Genomic DNA, 16,690 nt, shown 5'->3' with positions numbered 1-16,690 from the left:
TAAAAGAACCTTTTTGTGTGTAAACGGTTCCATAAAGAACCTTAAAGATCTGAAAACCTTTCTGTTTCACAAAAGGTTCCTTGTTGCAAAAAAAAAACCATCGCCATGTCCCTTTATGGGTTCTACAAAGAACAAAATCTGAAGACCATTTTTGTACATGCATTGAGAGTCACTGGGGACATTAGATCCAATTGTCCTGCACTGAATAGCAATATAAAAAAAAAAAAAAATAGTGAGGCATTTTTACAAAATACCTTCTACAGAAAGTGTGTAATGACATGGGGCTAAATAAAACATGACAACATGTGAACTGTCTCTTTAAGCTTCACCCCAGCGTTTGAACATTTGCCACAGCGACCGCAGCATCTTCAAATGAATCATGTGCTGTAGTTTTAAGACTCCCTAAAGTGAAACTTAATGATGTAATGGAGTCGGAGCTTGATTTATCTGCTGAAGGTTATCACTGTCCCACAATCTTGGACCAAAAGCGAGCTTCCGTTCTTCAATTTGGAACTGATATTCCAGGAATCCTTTCCTGTACCTGATGTCGGTCCTGCTTAATCAAATTTGCGCTCCATTTGGATAACTCAGAGGTTGGGACAAAGTCATCGGATTGAAGTAGCCTTGCACTGGGACTTTAATTGATTAGGTCAGTCTGTAAGTCTTCCTGCTTTTAGCGGAGGAATTCAATTGGAATGAGGGCCAAGAGACATGATTGTGATAATTACTGATTGGGTAATGAGGACTGAAGCCACCCAGAGGCCTCAAGCCATGATTATAATCATAGAAGCATTGTGACCTTGTTGATTAAAGCCAGATATGACTTTAACAAGCTGAGGGCAGCAGGGTGACTCTACTATTAAAACATAAGAACATCCTAGACTGTAGGCACTGTCACTTTACGTCCAACTCTATGGGACGACCTCCAAAAGTGAGGTCTACTGAATCTTTCCTCTGATTATGTGCAATTGTACTGTCCCAAATTATACAGCTGAATCATGTGATGTTAGTGAATGCAAACATCATGTCTTCAAGAAAACTTTTTTTAGGATTTGAATATTTTAAACCATCTGGAGCACTTTAATTCATTACCAAACATTTCTACATTGGTGGAAAAACATTTCTGCTTGTCAGGCATTGAAAGAATTCAGACACTGTCTTGTAGCGCCTTCTAGTGGTGTACATCAACAGTGCTGATGATCATGATTGGTTATAGATGGGCGAAAATACGCAAATTTTAACGTTGCGTCATTTGAATCTTAATTTTGATTGGTGTGGATTGAGTATTGAGAATAGTTGTGCTGCTAAATGATTTTGTGGAAATACAAGAATTTTCTAAGTATTTTATACATCATTTTATTTATATGTTTTTGTTTTCAGGATTCTTTGATGAAAAGTAAAAAAGAAAAATAAACACACACACACACACACACACACACACACACACATATATATATATATATATATATATATATATATATATATATATATATATATATATATATATAAAGAAGAAACCTTTTGAAACAATTTAATTGTTTTTGCTATCTTTTTTTATCAATACCTGTTTTGTCATCATTGCTGAATAGAATTATTTATGCAGTTTTCCGTATTATTAAACCTTCAGACATCTTGCAGCAGTAACTGTGGCACTAAAGTAAATTTTAAGAGCACACTGGCATTTTTATGTGACAGACCCACCAGGGACCGCCCTAAATATTTATATGTTAAACAGCTATTTGGGTTTACATTTTACCATAAACTTGCTGCCAATATCATTAGTGTCTTTGTTATTATTATTATATTGTAATGTTACACTGTTGAATGTATCCACTCAAAAACAGGAAGTCAAAACTTAGATGATCTTAAAGAAAATCTCATTTGTTTGCACAAAATATTTACAATATTAAACCTCCTCAACATGATCTTACAAAGCAATGTGCATTTTTTTCTAAAACTGAATGCAACAACTGGCAAGCTAAAATCAAATGAAAACTAAAATGAGCCACATGTACAGCAATGTTTTTCTTGTTTATTATCAGCAATTCATCAGACACATATAAACAACCTGTAGGAAAAGAAGAAAGCGACATTTTCACACAGTAACTTGGTTCTCCCCAGCGAAGATCAGTAACAACAGACTCTCTCTCTCTCTCACACACACACACACACACTCCCACCACATACCGTCAAACACACTTTGAGAGGTTTAAATTAAACACTCTGTGTGGTAAAAAAAAAAAAAAAAAGAAGTAATGGACAATTTATATATAATAAAGAAATCATTAAATAAAAGATCATTCGTTTATTTACAAATTAACAAAATAAGTATTAACACAATTAAACATTCCTTTCACCCATCGCATTTGAAAGCAAACTCAATGATATGCCATTAGAGATCAATAGCGCCCATAGTTCATTCACTGCAGATATATTTTTTGGAAAAAGTGGCCCTAAACTACTCATTTGTGCTTTTGTACCCGATTTTTAGAAGTTTGGTGACACTGATGACCATTTCAGTCATATCTTAATCCACATCTCTTCGTTAACGATTCTGTTGGTGTGTGATTACTTAGACACAGGTTCATGGCATGGTGATAAATAACGTGCACTCTTATAAAATAAATAAATAAATAAATAATAATAATAAAAACAAGAAGAAAAATTATTTAAAAAAATAATAATAATAATTTTTTTTTTTTCCTGTATTCCTTTGAAAACTGAACATCACAAGCACTTATTACACGGCTCTCTGGAAAAATCTAGTTCTGGTCAATCATTTATGGCAGCACTGTACACACGGATCTATATTCTTTCAGTATATCAGTGACTGTGCATCAGATTAGCGGCATTTTCAGGTCAAACGCATCTGGCGCCATCTAGTGTCTCAGTTAATGTATCACATTAAATGTCTCCAGTTTAAATAATACTGTAATGTTGCAGTGTTGTCTTCTTGATGCTAGGCTGATTGTTCCATATTTTGTAAATAACTTTTTTTTTTATTAGCTAAGATTAACAATAAAATAAAAGTAAAGTTATTTAAATTGAAAACAATTTTCAATGTCAGTCTGTGTTTGCCAAATAACCGTGTAATAAGCAGGAAAGTGTACAGAAAGCTGGCCATTTTCACCGGTGTAATTTTAGTATTATTAATTTAACTATTAATATTTAAATTATCTTAGTTTGAGTAATTTTGGTATGTACTTGCCATTTTTAAGCGTCTATATAACTTAAATTTTTATTTCAGTTTAAGTTTTAATTTTAGCATTTGATGAGTGTTCATTGATGACAATAATAATGATGATGATGGTTATGTTATACCTGACCATGAGGGGGCAGTGTGGATACAGAAATGGGCTACAATATTTGCCTAATGTATATTAAAACATGTTTTCTAATCAATAATAATCACATTTTCCAGTTATAATACCTACAAATTCTTTAAAAAAAAAGATAAAAACATTTACATGAGAAGCATGTGCATTATGATGTGATTTAACAGAATAAGTTACCGTACATGATTTATGATGATACATAAATACATGACGAAATTATAAATGCCATAGAATGTTCAATTTTATCTTTTTTTTTCATTTCAAGTCAGTTGCAAAGGCAAAATTCCGTTTTTTCTCTATTATTCATATTATAAATCTCCCTGTCAGGGTATATTTTGCAATAATAACCAGCTCACTGTACGTCATCCCTTACGTAAAATCTCAGCTGCAGCATTTCTTCATTCTAATGAATGAGCTGAGCTTTTTTCAACCTCAAACCAGGTTCGTATTAGGTAATATTGTCAAACGAATGTTGCCACAAGTAATCCTTCAGTATCAGAGTACTGGTTCTATCGAATCTAGCTGATATGAAACGGCATGCTGTTATTGTGTCAGACAGTCACGTTATATAAACTGCAAACAGAACTGGTTCACACAGACACAGTAGGATCAGTAAATCAAACATCGTACTGTTAAAAGTGCTCTAATTATTAAAACAGAGCCCTTGGAATCAGAGACGAAAGACTGAAACACATGGAAAACTTCACCGACCTGGATCTCTAAGGTGAGAAGAACCATTGAATCACACACGAGTCAATCAGGCAGAGAAAGCAAACACATGGCTGATTGCAACTGTACATACAACAGGGGGTTTGTGGAGTCCACAAAAAAACGTTTCAACGGCCCCTTTATCACAAACAGAAGGGAACCAGTAAACAAGTACGTATAAACAAACACCAGTGAGTTCCATCAGAAGAAAAAGGGCTACTTTTGTTCTCTCTTGCTCGCTTTTTTTTTTTTTTTTTAAAAGAAACGTGTCTAGCACAAGACTGTACATCATCTTGTTTTGCGAGAGGCAGTGTTCTATGGCAATGCAATAAGTAAATGTTCATGCTGCACTAATATAGTGCAAAATGGAGACTGGATACAGAAAAGGGGAAAGGCAGGCCAGAGTTTCTATAGGGGGCGCTAGTGAGCCCATTCAATCGGCAGTCTTTTATCATTCTGATCACACAATATTGAGCGTTTCGGGGCTGAAAATGCTATTGTGTATTTAGTTTGTCTGAACGTGCGACCGCCCAACAGACAATGTAGATATTGCAGGAGCTGACATGAAGTGCGACTAAACAGGAGGCGGGCATTCTGTGTCCTTTCTCAGCAAAAAAAAAAACTTCGCAATTTCAAAAAGGTCCTGCAACTTTCCTCCCGAAAGTTTTAAGTCTATGTTACAGAAAGACGTCGATAGCAGAGAGGTGAAGGCAGACTCCCTGAAGAAGATTTTTGAAGAGTTTATGAAGGCTCTTGTGAAATAAAAGTCGAAAAAGTTGAACGTAAAAAAAAGGAGGGGGGAGAAACGTTATATAAACACAGATCGAGTCTCTCTCTCTGAGGTTCTGTTAGCGTCTTATAAAAAGCAGTCGGTGAGTTCGCGCGAGTCTCCTTGTTTGAGGCTCGTACCGATGGCCGACTGTGAAAGGAGGCGAGTGTCTGTAGTTTGAAGCAGACGTGGTTAGGCTACATGTCAGCGTCGCCGTCATAAGCCAGCGTCAGAGGCTTGAGTCTGTTGTTCATCTGTCTTCTCTGGGGCTTCTTTGGCTTTTTGCTGTAGAAAAAGAAATCGCTATTATTACAAAGCAACTACATTTTACTTTAACAGACGCAATAAGATAGCAAGCTTGTTTACCTGCACATATAAACTAGATCTATTATATTTGAAAAGATCTTACCTTCTATTATTGTACATCTAATATTGTATTACAGTGCATTAAATCTGCTACCTTACCTATTGCATCTGTTTATACATATTTTTTTTTTTATCATTTTGCTGTATTGAAATGCCTCACAAGGCATTTTATGTTGTTAAGATGTTCATGCACTGCTGCTGGTTGCCATGCATTAGCAAAGGCCTTATTACCATGCGATAGATGAATCTAATGTTTATATAATAACCCTCTACTGCACATTTGTCATTTAAGTGTGCAGTGTATTATTTTGTGATTTTTAATTAAATATCTAACTGGGTATTTTTCCGATAAGACATGAAGACAGATGCTAAAATCGGTTAGAAGTGATTATTAATTATTATGATTAGTAATCAGCTGCCATGCTAACTTTTACAGGAAGCATAGCTTTAGCAGTGGAGGGAACAGGGAGAAGCCAGCAGCACGTTCCAGCCAAACCAAACTTACCTTAGCGAGCACTACGACACAGAGATAGGGACACGTGTGAATACAACATCCTCTATACCTCAGTGTCAATTTAGCCTCAAAAGTCAACTATTATCAGAATGACTTTTAAATATAAGGTGAATTTCAAGGAATATATGAGAAAATGATGAGTGTTCATTGATGATGATGGTTATGTCAGACCTGACCATGAGGGGGCAGTGTGGGAACTGAAACAGGTTACAATATTTGTCTATTCATGAATATTCAAACATTTCTTTGAATATATTACTCTATTTGTATAGATACAGTGCAAAAAATCCTATCCTTAAAGTATTTTACAAACAATAACCATCTTTATTTTCCAGTTACAACAGTGCATTATGATGTGATTTAACATAAAATATTAAATATATAATAATGAAATTATAAATATATTTTTTTTATTTTCTGTATTATTTAATTTCAAGATGTATTTAATTTCATATTCCATGAGGCTTTTAATTTTAAGGCACATTTAAGATTATTTTACAGAATACTTATTTATGCTCATTTCAATACTGAGAAAATCACGTTTGAAGTTGTCGAAATGAAGTTATTAGCCGTGCATGTTACTAATCAAAAGTTAAGATATGATATATTGAGGATAGGAAATTTACAAAATATCTTCATATTACTTAATATTCTAAGGATTTTTGGCATGAAAAAAAAACCTATAACTTTTACCCATACAATGAATTTTTGACCAATGCTACAAATATACCTATCATTACATATTTAATTCAGTTTGTTAAAAAGCCCCATGATGCATTCAAGGTTTTACAGTGACTGTGTCTTGAATAGAAGTGTATTTTGTCTGCACTAACATATTTATTCCAGTTAGTTTGAAGTATAAATTTTTAAGATAACAACAATCACTCTTTTTAAGATAAATGTATATTCTTTTAATCTTTTATTTATGTATAATTAAATAAGACTAATTAAACATTTGTTAAAAGGAATAGTTAATCCAAAAAGTTTTTTTTTTTTTCACCCTCATGTTGTTTCAAACCATGAGTTTCTCTCTTTTATTGAATCAGATGTTGGTCACCATTGACTTCCAGAGTAGGGAAAGAAATACTATGGAAAGTCAATGGGGACCATCAGCTGTTTGAGTACCAGCATTCTTCAGAATATTTAATATGATGTTCAACATAAGAAAGAAACTCTTTCAGGCTTGGAACAAACATAAGGGTGAGTACATGAAACAATTATAATTTTTTTGTATAAAAATTGTATGTCGTAAAGGGTGAACTATCACTTTAAGAAGTTCTTTTTTAGCAGTGTATATAAAGCTAGACTACCTGCTCACCTCCACCAAACAGCTCCATGTGATTGGTCAGAAAGGCACATGTGACAGTGAGAAGGCACAGGTGATGGACAGGATGGCCATGAGGGAATGGACTGAGCTGAGAGCTCTAGTTGAACTGAGTCTCAATGCGCTGACAGTCAGGACAGGTATATATCAGTTCTTGGTCGTTGGGTCCGACCCAAACCACAGAGGTAATGGAAGGGTCCGGGCTCGGAGGAGAGCGCCGGGCCAGCATACAAAAACTGATCGATATGACGGGGTTGGGGATACAAATGAGAAGTGAGATAAATGAAAAATTAAAATCTTAATCAGTATTTTTGTCTCGTTCATTTCATTTACTCAACTTTTAGAGAGTTTAAAATTTTTCTTTTCTTTTCTTGTGCAGATCATAAATCAAACTATATTTATGGAGGTTTAAGCTTAAAAAAAAAGGAAGAATAAGAATTAATTTAATTAATAATCATTTAAAATATAATCCCTGAAATTTGTAATTCAGGTAAGGTTTTAATATTAAAGTTTTATTTTATCTTAGATTTCTTTTCAATATATTTAGTGGAAAACAAGACAAAAGTATTGATTAGGAAAATGAAGTGAAGCAGTCAAGCAGAAAGCAACTTACATGGGTTAACATAAATACATGATAAAAAAAAGATGAACAGAATAAAGCAGATTTATGGAATGAACAAAATGTCTAGTTTGCTGTTATAAAAAATGTTCTTACCAGGCTAAGTAAGTCATAGAGACAACGAACACCAGCAGTACAAAAGCTCCAGCTGCCACACCATACACCCAGGTCTTCAGTTTGCCATCTGTGCAGATACACACACACACACACACACACACACACACATATCAACACAAGTACACAGCTGTACTTCGTGCAGAACATGGCCACTCTGTTCTTCCTGTTAGGAACACCCTTCCTGTGTGGCCTCAGAAAGTTTTTGCTTGAACAAAATTTCTATCGTATTATCATTTCAATCAACAAAAAAAAAAAAATTCAAACGTGTATATAATGTTGTTATATTATACTTATATATTACAAATAAACGTATTCACTTTTAATTAAGACATGCGTGTCTAAATACTTTTCATGCCCACGGTATACGTTTTGAACATTTATTTAGCCAAGCAAAAAGTCTTGTTATACACAAAAAGGGTTTAAGATGGTTAGCAGTAGTTAGTGTGAATATATTAGTCTTGGTTTTTAATATAAATGCTTGTGAACATGTCTCTAAGGTCAGAGTTATATTAAGTCATGAACTCACCGGGTCCGAAGGGTTGGAGGAACCAGGTGCGTCCGGAGCGGCCTGGCAGGTTGGCGGTGGACTGAGTGGGGTTGAGGGCTCGGATCGTCTTCACGTCAGCCTTATTGTCTCCTGCGGTGGGGATCTCAAGCACCGGTATGACCGTGCACTGGTCCAAAACTCCATCAGAAGTCATTACCTCAGTGTAACCCTCATCGCAGCCGCATACTCCAGCCTGCAGGGGGAGACATTGCACCAGTTACACACAGGAATCAGGTTTGGTTTACGACAGACAAGCAGAATACAAATGTATTACTATTATTAAATAAATGTAGATTTTTATTAACCAAGGATGCATTAAATGGTTACACTTTAATTTAAGGTGTTCTTGTGACAGTGTAATTACACACTGAATACTGGGTAATACTAATTTACTATATGGTTAGGGTCAGGGTTTGTTTTAGGGTTACTTGCATGTAATTATGCATAACTATTTGTTATTATAATAGTAAGTGAATGTAACGTGTAACAAGGACACCCTAAAATAAAGTGTTAACCATTAAATTGATCAAAAGTGATAGTAGAGACATGTATAATGGTACAGAAGATTTCCGTTTCAAATAAACGCTGTTGTTTTGAACTTTCTATATATCAAGGAATCCTGTGCGGGAAAGGTCTTACTGTTTCCACAAAAATAATTTTAATAATATATAGTGCTGTCAAATGATTAATCACAAGCAAAATAAAATATGTTGTACATAATATATGTGTGTGTACATGTATAGGCATATGGCATTTTCATGCTTGTACTGTATATATTTAAAAAAAGTTACTTTTATATTATAAGTATATGTATATATAGTATAAATTATATAAATATATACATCTAAATATTTTTGAAATTTTTACTGTATGTGTATATATTAGTATTTTTATATACATAATAAATATATACAGTACACACACATATATTATGTAAACAAAAGCTTTCATTTTGTAGTGATAAATCACAATTAATCATTTGACAGCACTAATAATATATTCAAATAGAAAAGTTATTTTAAATAGTAATGTTTCAAAATATTGCATTTTTTTTACTGCATTTTGGATATAAAAGGCAATCTTGATGAGCAAAAGAGACTTTATTTTTCAAAAACATTAAAAACTATTGAACAGTTGAACAGTATATATTTTTTAGTGAAGTCATTCAGAAATGGACAAGCCATTTAAACAGATATTCATTATATATCAGTATATAGACTATATCAATATACACAAATAGCGTTTACTTGATATTAGAGGCACAATATCATAACTTTATATATTTTTTTTTATCAGGACTTATTTTTATCAAACAGTTTTGTCTATAAATTGTGTTAAAACGCCTCAACATGTTATAACACTTGAAGCATGTGGTCATTTCTGGGCCAGAATAAGCTGCAAAATAAGCTGATGCTGTCAGTTTAAAGTGTGTCTAGAAAATCACTCATACCAGTTGTTAAAAACACAGACAGTTTTCTATTTGCGGCATTCCCTGAGCCTCTAAACAGCTGCTAATTGAATTCCCTTTCCGTCTCCGGTGACCACCGCTTGGCTTTCTCTCTACCAGTGTCACGTTGTTGTTCTTTCTTTCTGCTAACAGCTCTGTTAGATGCTAAAAATATTTCTGAAGCAATCTAGCAGTGATTTCAAAGATACTCCTCGTGTTAGTTGTGCTATTTTAGTGCTTGCTTTGTTCTGAAAAATGTCAAGATCACGCGTATCCTGAAGGCTACGAGAGCATGTTCGTGCGTGGGTGTTGATAAGATGCATCCCAGCACGTGTTGTTGCACTGACAAGACATTTGGATCTCCACGAGCATCATCGTTCTGCAGACCCGAGTGCTTGTGTGCAAACATATGTGGAGAAACCCCCAGGCTCCTGCCGTCTGCAGGGAGTCTCTTATTCCCACTGCAATATTGAGAGGATAATCAGCCCACACGCAAACACAACCCTTGTCAGATCTGTGCGATCACGGGAAATCCAGAATGCACTGGGACATTTGCATCTATAAAGATGTGCACAGAAGAGAAGGTCTGGATGTAGCAGAAGAAACTGATATGAATACTGTCGGTTTCTTCCCACAGTAGAGGGATTCAATACACAGTGGGAGACCCGATTCAGACACGCTCACAATCTTCATTTGCATATAACATTCAGTTCATTTGCAATGGGGGAAATCTCACGCTGGAGGACAAATGTGGCAGCTCACAATGAATGTTTACATTTCACGTAGGATTATTTCCGAACGAACAACATGCATATAAAGAGGGGAGAGAGTGGCTAAACTGTTTCCAGGCAATTTTAAATACGTTTTGGCATGTGATCATATACGGTAAGCCGGAAAAAAAACTGACACATCTTACCACATTCAAACCGTACGTCTATATACACACACTGATCATTTATTTCAAAGATTTTTACAAATCAAAGGCATATGCAAGCATTCAAACACACCAACCACTCTAAAACAGTGCTGCCATCCAGAATAATATAAAGCTCTCAACTGATAGTGACTTTTTCTCCCTAAGGTGTTTTATTTGGCCTGTACTGATCTCTACAGCACCAGCAGTGTGACTGCTTTTAATATCCTCTGACATTGGTCACGGAGCTTGATAAAGTCCACGCACTGTTATTTTTTATCAGAAGAAGACTGAACAGTAAAGTGGCTTTATTAGTTTCCATCTAAGCTTATTAAGATGGTATCTGTTGATAAGCGGATATCAAATCTTGCTATTATAGCCGGTGCATCTTGGTTCTCATGTTGTATCATTTCTCATTATGGATTCTAGGACTCCTTCCCTCTCCTCTGGAGGAAGTCTAATCCTGTTGTATTGAATTTCCATGCAACCCTGTTTACAGTCTGCTTGCATCCCTGCATCCTTAACCTTAGCAGAAGTCCGCACATAAACATGCGCACATACTAACCTCAGTGCAGTAGGAGCGGGGTTTGTCGCAGGCTGGGTCACATGATCTGTCAGACACCGGCTCGCTTGTCAACGGGCATCCACCTGCAGGCAAAGAGTTCAAAGTTTTATATAAACATTGTTTAATGACATTGTCACACTCACACGCACAAACAGATTTTGCCCATTTTCAGTTACGGCACTGTCCTGGAGGCAGGAGGCATCAAAGATTCTGCATTCTGTTGCTCTCCCACATTCATCCTCTTCTTCTCTCTCGTTGGAAATGCTAAACAGTGCCAGCCATGCTTTACTCTAATTTAATTCATGCTTAAAACCTCTCAAGTTATGATATTACTGATGTGTTAACTGATATGCATGAGACAGTAATCAAAACTCAACTAGATTTGTACATTTCTGGGGGAAAAATGGACAACCTTCCTAGTATTTGACAAAGCAAAGGTTTTCATAATTTTTGTTATGCCATGGACTCCTTAAACATGACGATCCCTTTCTGAAAAAAAAAAAAAAAAAAAAAAAAACCCAGCTCCTAGAACATGTTAGCTAATTTACAGTGTGAAAATTATATGGAAATATCCAGAGAAAGAGAGTTAATATTAAGATGTTATCTATTAAACATCTTTTTTTTTCTACCCACCATTAGTGCTGTTAGATGTGGAAATATATGTTAAAATCATTATATGTCATAAGTGTGTCTTTTTTTAATCTAATATGTCATAATACGTCATAATTACAATTTTGTATCTTATAATTTTAACTTATTTTGTCAATTTCGACAATCTCATAATTATTTCAAAAATCTAAATGATGAATGATCTGATCTTACATTTTCTGAACCCTTTTCCCTTTGAAGGCATTACTAGGATGTTCTGGATGGTTGCTAACGTGTTCGTGGTGGTTGCTAAGGTTCTCTGAGGGGTTACTAGGGCATTTGTACGTAATTTTTCTAGCCCATTCTCAGTCTGTAAGATATACTGTTCCCTAGGTATTCAGGCTTGGGCTACTCCATCAATGTAAATCCATGGGATTTTTGCCTGTTTTATTGTCAGCCAACACAATTAAAAACAGTCCTCTTCTTGGGTCGCCTATATGTACAATCTCAGCATCCTTTCGCTCACTTTCCATCTTCCTCTCTACAAATCGCAGCCTATGGGAATCCACTGGATCTATAAAAGCACTGAAATGGGCAGCCGGCAGCCAGTGCAGGGGTGTTATTTTCTCTAAGCTGGGATGAATCAATACATCCAATCAACAATGAGAGCAGTGAAATAGAACTGCTCCCTAAAGCCGGAACCACCCTTGACTGCCGCTGCCAGATACCACGAGAATTATTAAGGCCACAACCAGCACTAGATGTGTCATTTGTGTCCAGTTTGAATCAGAAAGCTGCTTACTGGGTGGCACTTGGAAAATTGGAAATGCGGTTTCTCTTTTGTATGTTTTGATGTAAAAATCCATCATTAGCAATAAGGTAAAGCTATTGTCGCGTTAAAATATCTCTTCTTTATAGGTGCACTGTAAACTGTAAGAATCTGCAGAACCATGTTTACCAATTAGCAGCCTGCATGAATATTCATACTCCTGCACACCTTAACAGAACTCATGAATATGCATAAACAGGGACCTGGTTGCTGTAGAGGTTTTGATTACAGCCTTAGAAGTTCTGCTGCCCTGTTCTGCCAATCACAAGTGACCAGACTCATGTGTGCCATCTGGAACGAGGTCACTTTGGGCAGCTCGACATAGAGGACAAATAAATATTTGAAAATCACAGGGATTGATTCCAAGTCGCACTAAAATGGCATACAACTCTCAATGAAAACTCATATTGCAATGCATTTACGATGTTCTTCAGTGGAGTGTGAGGGGCATACTTAGCTTCCCGTGCATTTCCACGCCTGCACCAAAACAAGGAGAGACGCAGAAGTACACACACAGACACATTACCGTGGGAGGACAGCTGGGATAATGGTGAATGGGATTAAATGTGCGTTTCACATTGTCATGGATTAAAAGCTTATTTCCCTAAAGTATATACACATGTATAATAGGAGATGTATAAAACACTTCAGCCTTTTCTGACAGGAAATGACAGCATAGGACATCAACTTTATCTCAAACCACAGTCTGTCATCAAACGCTCTCTGAGGAGAGAGTATTGACGCTTCTGTCATTGTGATGGTTTCATTTTTTTCTCTGAATATCGAAAACAGATACAGCGTGGCTTATCTCTGCTTCTACAATTTGTGCACCTGGGGATGCACCATTATTTTCTGAACTCTATAAATGAGGTTAAAAATATATATATAATCCAAATATTGATTTATAAAAGTTCTTATGTATTAAATATTTTATTTTATTCTGTTTTATTTTATTTCTTTTAATATCATTTCATTTGAAACACACCTGTGACATTCAGTCCATCAGAGCGCTGGCACCAGACTTGTCGAGACGAGCCTTTCCATGGACTGGTCATCCATTTGTACTCATAACACTGGCCCTCTTAAACACATAAAACAGTATTAACAAAGATACATTCAAAAATGATAATAATATAAACTATAATTTGTAAAACATTATGTGGGCTTAAAAAGTATCTACAATAAAAAAAAATGTAGAAAAAATTTCACATTGAAAAGTAACACAGAATTAAACTTGAAATTATTGAAGATGAAATAGTATTTCAGTACTCAAGTATTCAGTACTCCAATACTCAAGTAATGTTTGTTTTATTTAGAATTTTGTAAACTAATTTTTTACAGGGAGACTGTATTGTTTTCCCTAAATGCATTGGTTTTTTGCTCACCTGTACATGGCCTGGGTTCCCATTCCTGTTCTGGACACTGAAGAAGGTTCTCCGGTTCTTGGGCTAGAACAGCACGAGAACGCACCTGCACTGAACCGAATCCCAGATCGTCCCCGCTGATACAGCTCAGCTGACACGGGCTCCACACTGTCCACTCTGTCAGGTAACACTCACCTGACAAAGACATAAACACTTCTATTAGAAAACTCCTAGCTGATTGATATTAGCATTTGCAAAAGTAGTTTGAAAATGCTATTTATTTAATTACTTTTTGTCATTCTGCTAACAGCAAAAATTTTATGTCAACTTGTTATAATTATTTTAATTATTGATGTAATATACGTCACAGCTATAAACATGCATTTTGCTGAAAACTGTTGCTGAGAGTTCTACAGTGTTACTGGTAGCTGAAGGCATGATTCAATTCACCAAAATGTTTAATAAACAAATAAACGTTGCAAGTGACAAAGTTTCAACTCTGCAGAAGTCCTTAGAGATTTATGAGAAGCTCCAGGCACATATTCTGTGTGGGCCTAGTGATTCATTAATAGATTTAATCTAAAACCCCAAAGAATTCAAAGGTTTTTTCCATTTTCAACCTACAGGGTCTAACAATAACAAATTCCACTTGCAGACTTTCTTTTTCTTTGTCAAGGATATGAAGACTTTTGTGTGTGTGTGTGTGTGAGTGATCTCAGGGTGTTTTTTTCAACTGAAGTAGGTCAGTCTGTCCTGCTGTAATAGTAGTCCTAATTTGTGAATATTTCCCAGAGTATTAATTATTCATAGAGTTGCCATTCCATAAAGCCCTAATCCTATGATCGTGATTATCAGAGCACGTGCGCAGCAGAACGCCAGAGGCAGATGTGACACCTGAGTTCACCGAGTACACCCGAGTCTGTGTGTGAATAGCTGATGAAGTTACACAACCCTGGGATGAATATTCAAATACACAAAGGGCGCATCATCATCATTTAAGAAACATTTGTGTGAAAAAAGAGATCAGAACAGAAAAAAGAAAAAAGGAAACGGGCAGATAGAGGGAGCACAACAGTAGGTCACAGCTGGAGGTTTATAGAACGGGGTGAGATGGGATGTGTGCCAGGGAGCTCCACTTCAAGAATGAAGAATGAATGATGGGGTCAAAGGTCAGAGCAAGTGAAGAACTGTGCAACTTTTTAAAAAAATATAAAAAATAAAAAATCACAACTACGCTGTAGGCGAAGCATCATGTAACTCCCACTACCACAACACAAATCTGCACTGACATGTGCTGGTGTGTAGTTACTGTCACAAACCACTACTACTGCCACAAAGGACATGTCAAAATGTTGTCTTACTGTCTGTCACTCACTGAAATAAAAAGCTTTCAAAATCTTGTCTGAAAAAAAAAATAAAAAATTATATATATATATATATATATATATATATATATAGCTATTTAGTGTAATTCCCCAGCTTGTATGAGGTAATACAGCAAGTTATATGAGGGTGTTGAATTATAATGGTGTGATATCCCAGTGAATATTTCACACAGTGTCTCTTAAAAGCTGCCTTGTAAATGTCCCAGAGTAGGTTTGACCAATCTAAAGGTGAGCTGCTAGACCGAGGAACACAAGATTGTGATTTTTCTCTAAAGCAAGGGTAACCAAACTTGATCCTGGAGGGCCTGTGTGTGTCCTGCAGAGTTTAGCCCTGACTTGTCTCAACACACCTCCCTGGAAGTTTCAAGTGTACCTAGTAAGATATTGATTGGCTGCTTCAGGTGTGATTCATTAGGGTTGGAGCTAAACTCTGCAATATCTTTGACAGTTGCTGCAACCAAGGTTTATATTAGTGTAGTGGATTTGCAACATCATGTCGTCACAGTTGTGGCATTAGCCGTTACCTGGACAGGGCACTGTGCAGGACTCCTGCAGGATGATCTGTTTGTCCCCATCCACAGTCTGCTCCAGGTCTCCACACAGTTCCTCATCCACCATACTGCCCGGATCCTTCCCCGAGCCATCAGACACAAAGCAGGACATGTTCCTGAAGCGCAGGCCCTCTCCACACCGTGCGCCCTGAGGAAACAGTGAGTTTTGCCATTAATGACTACAATTGGACACCAGCTGTGGTAAAAAAAAAAAAATTATAAATAAAAAAACATGTTGTACTCCTAGTGGAGATTGAGGATGAACTCTACACAGCTTCTTTGGAGCTCTAGACCTCGAAAGAGCAAAACTTCTCACAGTGATACAAAATGAGTCAGGAAGAAATCCCAGCATTGTTTCTCCGTCCTCATGTTCCGCACTGTCAGCTACCGGCATTATTTTTTCATAGCTGCTGAAAATCTCTAAAAACATGAGGCACAAGTGAAGCAATGCTGCTGGAGACTGCTGAGGGCTGTCAGAAGACACTTTAGAGACAGGCAGCCGAGAACAAAGGCCAGAGTCAATATTCTCTCACAGCCTGAGGTATGAGGGGGGAAGGAGAAAGACAGAGACGGCAAGAAAGGAGAGAAGAGAGAGGCTGTGTCTTCTGTCTGCTGTCTTTAATTAAACCCCCTGTTGGGTCCTGACTAAAACCAGACTGATGACAGGAGGAAGACGACAGCATAAAACGCTGCGGAAAGGCCAAAGCAGGAGAGGACTGGGGAGTATTCTAAATATACCTAAACACTGC

General features: G+C 36.3%; 1 protein-coding gene across 2 annotated transcripts in view; it reads right to left on the bottom strand.

The window, feature by feature from the left end:
• Window positions 1–2,012: 2,012 nt before the first annotated feature.
• Window positions 2,013–16,690, bottom strand: part of LOC127978928 (thrombospondin type-1 domain-containing protein 7A) — a 110,058-nt gene continuing 95,380 nt past the window's right edge. Inside the window, exons 21-27 of one of the 2 annotated variants that reach the window (XM_052583944.1) lie at window positions 15,915–16,089; window positions 14,027–14,200; window positions 13,627–13,722; window positions 11,225–11,307; window positions 8,279–8,492; window positions 7,732–7,819; window positions 2,013–5,097 (exon numbers count right to left, since the gene is read on the bottom strand). In XM_052583944.1, coding sequence (XP_052439904.1) covers window positions 5,010–5,097; window positions 7,732–7,819; window positions 8,279–8,492; window positions 11,225–11,307; window positions 13,627–13,722; window positions 14,027–14,200; window positions 15,915–16,089 — 918 coding nt within the window. In that variant the 3' untranslated portion in view covers window positions 2,013–5,009. Of the gene's footprint in view, window positions 5,098–7,731; window positions 7,820–8,278; window positions 8,493–9,981; window positions 10,208–11,224; window positions 11,308–13,626; window positions 13,723–14,026; window positions 14,201–15,914; window positions 16,090–16,690 lie in introns of those variants that run through there. The other variant, XM_052583946.1, reaches the window with a different exon arrangement.

Source organism: Carassius gibelio, chromosome B19, assembly GCF_023724105.1.
Source record: "Carassius gibelio isolate Cgi1373 ecotype wild population from Czech Republic chromosome B19, carGib1.2-hapl.c, whole genome shotgun sequence".
NCBI classification, from domain to species: Eukaryota; Metazoa; Chordata; class Actinopteri; order Cypriniformes; family Cyprinidae; genus Carassius; species Carassius gibelio.
The sequence above is the reverse complement of the archived record's forward strand: the minus strand, read 5'-3'. Positions and strand labels throughout refer to the sequence as shown.